The sequence below is a fragment of the Ruditapes philippinarum genome, unplaced genomic scaffold, assembly GCF_026571515.1.
Source record: "Ruditapes philippinarum isolate M1 unplaced genomic scaffold, ASM2657151v2 ctg1825_1_1_1_1, whole genome shotgun sequence".
NCBI lineage: Eukaryota > Metazoa > Mollusca > Bivalvia > Venerida > Veneridae > Ruditapes > Ruditapes philippinarum.
In genome coordinates, this window is record NW_026861938.1 from 80,621 (window position 1) to 87,308 (window position 6,688).

The 6,688-nt window shown below is 31.8% G+C and overlaps 1 protein-coding gene across 1 annotated transcript; it reads left to right on the forward strand.

Annotated features, from left to right (window-relative positions):
• Positions 1–1,741: 1,741 nt before the first annotated feature.
• Positions 1,742–6,445, forward strand: LOC132717416 (uncharacterized; the record flags this gene model as incomplete). The annotated part of the gene is made up of 2 exons (XM_060700878.1): positions 1,742–2,219; positions 6,292–6,445. Coding segments are annotated over exons 1-2 (467 nt in total), but the record flags the coding sequence as incomplete, so codon positions are not given.
• Between the last annotated feature and the right edge of the window lie 243 nt (positions 6,446–6,688).

Genomic DNA, 6,688 nt, shown 5'->3' on the forward strand with positions numbered 1-6,688 from the left:
CCTAAGAGCTAGAGCTTAGATATTTGGCATGAAACATTTACTAGTGAGTGTCCACCAAGTTTGTTCAAATAAAAGCCCTGGGGTCAAAATTGGCCCCGCCCCAGGGTATCATTGATTTTCCCTATATGCATATAGTAAAAACTTAAAAATTCTTCTTTTAAAGAACCCAAAGAGCTAGAGCTAAGATATTTAGCATGAAACATCTTCTAATGAGTGTCTACCAAGTTTGTTCAAATAAAAGCCCTGGGGTCAAAATTGGCCCCGCCCCAGGGTGTCATTGATTTTCCCTATATGCATATAGTAAAAACTTAAAAAATCTTCTTTTAAAGAACTCAAAGAGCTTTAGCTAAGATATTTAGCATGAAGCATGTTCTTATTGGTGTCTACCAAGTTTGTTCAAATAAAAGCCCTGGGGTCAAAATTGGCCCCGCCCCAGGGGTCATTGATTTTCCATATATGTGTATAGCAAAAACTTAAAAAATCTTCTTTGAAAAAACCCAAATAGCTAGAGTTTAGATATAAAGCATGAAACATCTTCTAGTGAGTGTCTACAAAGTTTGTTCAAATAAAAGCCCTGGGGTCAAAATTGGCCCCGCGCCGGGGGTCATTGATTTTCCTTATATGTGTATAGCAAAAACTTAAAAATCTTCTTTGAAAAAACCCAAATAGCTAGAGTTTAGATATTAAGCATGAAACATCTTCAAGTAAGTGTCTACAAAGTTTGTTCAAATAAAAGCCCTGGGACCAAAACTGGCCCCGCCCAAGGGGTGTCATTGTTTTTAACTATATGTGTATAGTTAAAATTTAAAAAATCTTTTTGAAAAAAAAACCAATGAGCTAGAGCTTAGATGTTTAGCATGAAACATCTTCTTATGGGTGTCTACCAAGTTTGTTCAAATAAAAGCCCTTAGGTTAAAATTGGCCCTGCCGGGGGGGGGGCAGTATGGAGGCCTATATACAGGTGAGCGACCTCAGGGCCATCATGGCCCTCTTGTTTATTATTGGTGTTGTTTTATTTGTGCTTTTTAAGTTTTACAAAGCATGCATTAAGTTTTTCCTTGTCATTGTACTTCGTTTAAAAGTGAAATATAAAATCGTTAATTAATGTATCGTACTTGAGCAATGATTAGTGCACAATAACTTTACTTTCTCAAAAGTGCAAAGATAAGTGTTCTTTAGTTGTATCTTTCCTTTGAGTATGCCTGTCATTCTGACAATTGTCTGGAGGCATGTATAAAAGATTACAGGTAAAACAAGTAGTAATCTAAACATAAAAATGACTGTAACAGAAATTACCAGGCCATAAATACAAGACAAGGAAAATCCTTCCTAAACTCGGGTGTGTTTCATAATGTAAGGCTATAAAATGATCTTACGATTTTAAACGATATATTCTATAACGTAATGTTCTCTATCAATTTTCAGCAAGAAACCACATTTTTTTTTAAATTTAGCGTATTTTAATACACCTGTTAAAATCGATTAATTCTTGTGAATGATAAAGTTTTTATTTGAATCGAGTTGACCTCTGGTTATATCAGCTTATCTCGTTGGTCAACAGTTTATTTTTTAGATTTCTGATTGGATTAATTCAAATGTCTGTTATTGAATTTGATAGGTTGTTTAATTACCTATATATAGGTTATTTTGCTTTTGCTCGCCATTTCTGTTACTTATTTTGTAGTCGAGATCACGTTTTAGTCTTTTTTGGAAGTTTCGAAAACAGAATTTTTTTCGTTCATTTACATTTCGGCTTATTTATTTTCGGAACAAAATGTAGTTTTTTGTGAAAGGATTTTCGAATTTGAAACTGTTTTCTTTATTTGAAACAGTTTTTTGTATTTATTTTTGTAACTTTTGGTAACTTTTTGTTTGAACAAGTTTATTTTATACGTGTAAATTTAAAATGGCGGAGAAGAAATCAAGTAGAGTTACACTTCGACATGATTATGGTAAACTCAATTCTGAGGGTTTCGGATGGGAGCAGTCAGAAATCCCTTCGGACAATGAGGTTGTTGTTGTTGGTAATGGCGCGAAAGAGGGAGGTCACTCTTCAAGTACAGGAAGAAAACTCAGCCAAAGTGATGAAACACTTCTTTTGCTTGAAAATGAATACGAGTCTTTGGTGAGGGAAGAGGAAGAACTACAGAACGAGGCCAGGATAAATAAATTAAAGAAAAAGATAAGTCTCAAAAGAAAATCTTTAGCTGAACTCAGAGGTGAGAATTTAGATCTTTCTCCTGAATTGGCATCCTGTACGTTACAAGGTTTAAGAAAAAATAAGAATTTAAAATTGAAAGCAAAGAAAGAATTAAAGAAAGCTGGCTTGTTAGAATCTTCCTCAGATTCTGGGTCCGAAAGTTCTGAGTCTGAACAAAGCTACAAATTGAAAAAAGAAAAATCTGGTAAAAATCTAAATCGTATCATGATGATGGTTCTACAGATTCTGAACAAAGCTACAAATTGAAGAAGAAAAAATCTGGTAAAAAATCTAAATCGTATCATGATGATGGTTCTTCAGATTCTGATACTTCAGATTACAGTATTAAAAAAAGTTCATATTCCAAAAAGTCTGCTTTCCAATTAACATGAAATTCAATTTAAAATGTTTTTTTTAATAAAAACAAAGTTTCCACTTTAAATTTTTTTACAATTTAAAACCCAAAACAGAGCATGTTAAATTTTCAACAAAAATACCCTTCATGCCTTTTAAAGAAAATGACACTTTAAATTCAAGTTTTTTGTTTTTGAGCTTTAAAAAATAAAATCATTTTTTGGGGGGAAAATTTGGAAATCACCCCCCAATTTAAAACAACAAAAAAAAAAAAGGGAAAGAAAAATTAAGGAATTTGAAACTTTTAATTTTTTAAAAAATTCAAAAGGGAATTTCATTTTGAAATCTTTAAATATGAAAAGCTTTTTTGAAGAAATTGGGGTTTTGGGGAAAACAAAAAGGGTGGGGGGGGGGGAAACCTTTCTTTTAACTTTAGAATCCAGTGTTTTAGCCAGAGTTTCTTTGAAAAAATCAACAAATTTTTCGAAACGAATGAATTATAAAGTTAAAGAAGATGTTGTAGCTGACGAAAAAGTCTGGTTTTGTCCATTGTATCAGAAGAACAAATGTCTTCATAAATCTTCTCATTTAATGGTTGTAAAGGGAAGACAAAGATTAGCTTCACATATTTGGGGAACTTGCTGGTTGAAGGATAACAAGAAACTAGAACATCCTGAATGTTCTAGTGTTTGTCCACAAAGTCAAAAGTGACTTAGAACAGGCTTTTCAAGACTTTCTGAGATATGTAAAACAAATGAAAAATCTGTTGATATTTTTTTCCCGAAATTTTGTCAGGTTGAAATTGAAAAAATAATAGATGATCAGAAAACTGTTGCGGTAAATGTTCCTTTATGTAGTCATTCTAAAAAATGTAATATTTGTAAAGTCACAAAATCAGAGTTGAATGATATATCCTTTAATGGAGTTGATTTACATGAAAAAGTTAAAAGGTCAGGCTTGCCTATTTTTTTAGGTTGTCGTATTCCTGTAACCAATAAAATAAATGTTGAGTTCTGGAATAGAATGTTATCTGGTTATATAGATACTATGATTGTAGATTTATTATTATATGGTTTTCCTTTAGATTTTCATGGTGATGTTAATTCATTCACTCAAAAAGAATTATGGAAATATAAAAATCGTAAAGGTGCAAAGTTATATCCTTCTGATATTACAAATGTATTACAGGTTACTTAGGAAAAGAAAAATCTAATAGGTCAATCATTGGACCTTTTAAGTCTAATCCTTTTAGTGACTCCATGAAAATATCTCCTCTTAATTCAGTTCCCAAGAAAGATACATCTGAAAGAAGAGTTATTCTTGATTTAAGTTTTCCTAAAAATTTTGCTGTAAATGATTTTATTAGTAAAGATTTTTATTTAGGGGAAGATATTCATTTAGTATTTCCAAGAATTGATGATTTTATAAATTTGATAAAAGGAAAAGGTAAACATTGTTTGTTGTATAAATTAGATTTACGTAAAGCATATAGACAAATACATATATGTCCTGGTGATTATAATTTGGTGTGTTATCAATGGAAAAAAAAACATATTTTTTGTGATACTGTGTTATCAATGGGGTTGAGGAATGCTGCAGCCATTTGTCAAAGGGTTACTACTGCTATATCTTTTATGATGTTTCGTTTAGGAATGCCTATATTAAATTATTTAGATGATTTAGCAGGTGTTGAATCTAGTGATAAGGCACAGTTTGCCTTTCTTTTTTTAAGAAACATATTTCAGGAGGCAGGTTTAAAAGAATCCTTTGATAAAGCTTGTACACCCTCTGAAAATATGGTGTTTTTAGGAGTTTTGTTTAATACAAATTCCATGACTATGGAGGTTACTTGTGAAAGGTTAAATTAAATTAAAACTCTGATAATTTCATGGTTGCATAAGTCAAAATCTTCACTTAGAGAATTACAATCTCTTATTGGTAAACTTAATTTTGTGGCAGCCTGTGTTAGACCAGGTCGTATTTTTGTTAGTAGATTGTTAAATTGGTTAAGGTCTATTCATGATGCCAATCCACATCAGGAAAATGAGATTCCTGATTATGTTAAAAAAGATTTGCACTGGTGGAATAGGTTTTTACTTGTTTATAATGGTGTTTCCATTATGTTGTACGATGATTGGTCAAAGCCAGATGGTGTGTTTCAACCGATAGTTGTTTATCGGGCTGTGGTGGTTATTTCGATGGTTATTTTTTTCACACAGAATTTCCAGATTTTATCAAACAAAAACAGTTTGATATTGGCTTATTGGAGTTAATTGCTATTGTTGTTGCTCTTAAATTATGGGGCAATCATCTTAAAGGCAAGCGTATTGTTATCTTTTGTGATAATCAATCTGTTTGTCAAGTCTTGAATACTGGTAGATCTAGGTCTGAGTTATTTCAGAATGGTTTAAGAGAAGTTTGTTATATCTCTGCCATTATGAATGTGAAATTAAAACAGCCCATTTATCTAGTATTCAAAATAGGTTGGCAGACTCCCTTTCTAGATGGCATTTGAGTGATACTTTTCAAAAGGATTTTTGTTGTTGACAAGAGATGTTAGTACTCGAGAGTTTTCAGTGCCGGATGATTTATTTCATTTTATAAATGATTGGTAATTATTTGAATAGAATATTTTTTTCTTTTTCCTCTTTCTTTCAGAAAAAGAACTTAAAGAGTTAAAACACGACCTAAAAGTTACAAATTTGTCGGCTTATGCAGCTGGTTCTCAAACAAATTTGAGGATTCAATGGGAATCTTTTGTTTTGTTCTGTTTATATTTTCATTTTCATTTTTTGCCAGCTGATACTTACACTTTACAGTTATATGCTCAGTTTTTTAGTCGTTCTTTTAAATCTGTAGATAGTATTAGAAATTATCTGAGTGGAGTTAGATCAATGCATTTATTGTTATGATATTCATTAGATCATTTGAATCAGTTTGTTGTTTATTTGTCTTTAAAGGGTTTGACACGGATTAAACAACATTCGGTCAAACAAGCTGAAGCCATATCACCTCTGATTTAATGTCAGATTCATGGTATTTTAGATTTTGATAATTCTGATGATTCAGTTTTCTGGTGTTTATTTTTGTTTGCTTTTTTCTTGGTGGCTAGAAAGTCAAATTTAGTTCCTACTAGAAAGGCTGATTTGGAAGTTAAACATTTTTTATTACGTGGTGATGTGTCTACCATTGGGGAAAATCTTTGTGTTACTTTTAGATGGTCTAAAACTATACAATTTGGCCAACGCTTGTTACAAACTCCTATTATTAAATTGTATCCTTCTATTTTATGTCCTGTTACTGCATATAATCATATGCTTAAGGTTATTCCTACTAAAAGTGTAGATCAACCTTTATTTGTGTTAAATAATGATAAAGCAGTTACTTATTACATGTTTCAAAAGAGATTAAGATCTCTTCTCTCTGAATTGGGTTATGATTCTTCTAAATTTTCGTCACATTCCTTTCGTCGTGAGTTTGCTACATTTGCCTTTGCTTCTAACATTGCTGCTGATGAAATTCAGATTTTGGTCGATTGGCATTCAGATGTCTATAAACGTTATATATCCATTTCCGTACAAGATAAAATTAGTATTTTAAATTATGTTAGTGATAAGCTAATGTTTAAGTGAAACAAATATGTGTGTTAATCCTTGTGCTCTCTTTGTTTGGTACTCACTTTAATGTACTTGTGTTTAAGTTTTTTCATTTATACTTTTCTTTTCTTTTTTCTTCAGTTTCCCGTTTAAATCGTCTAAGAAATCCTAAAATCAAGAAATGTATCATCATTTCCGATTCCATTGCCAAACACGTTTCCGATATTTGGGACACTGATATTCGTGCTTTCCCTAGAATCACTATTTCACAGTTGACTTCAACACATCTGCGGATGTTTCAAAATTCTAAATTTTACCAGTTCATGTTAAATGTTGAATTCTGCTTAAGCCGGTGCTAGGGGGCGTGGACGGTAACTTGCACTTTCCAGTACCGTCCATGAACAGGCTCAATCAAACCGAGCCTGCAACATTTTCAATTTTGCCGTGCTGGGCTTTCTTTAGGGATTCTGTATTTATCTATTTCAAAGTTAGCCAAAGGAGCAATTAACTTGAATTATGATAATATCATTATTCATGT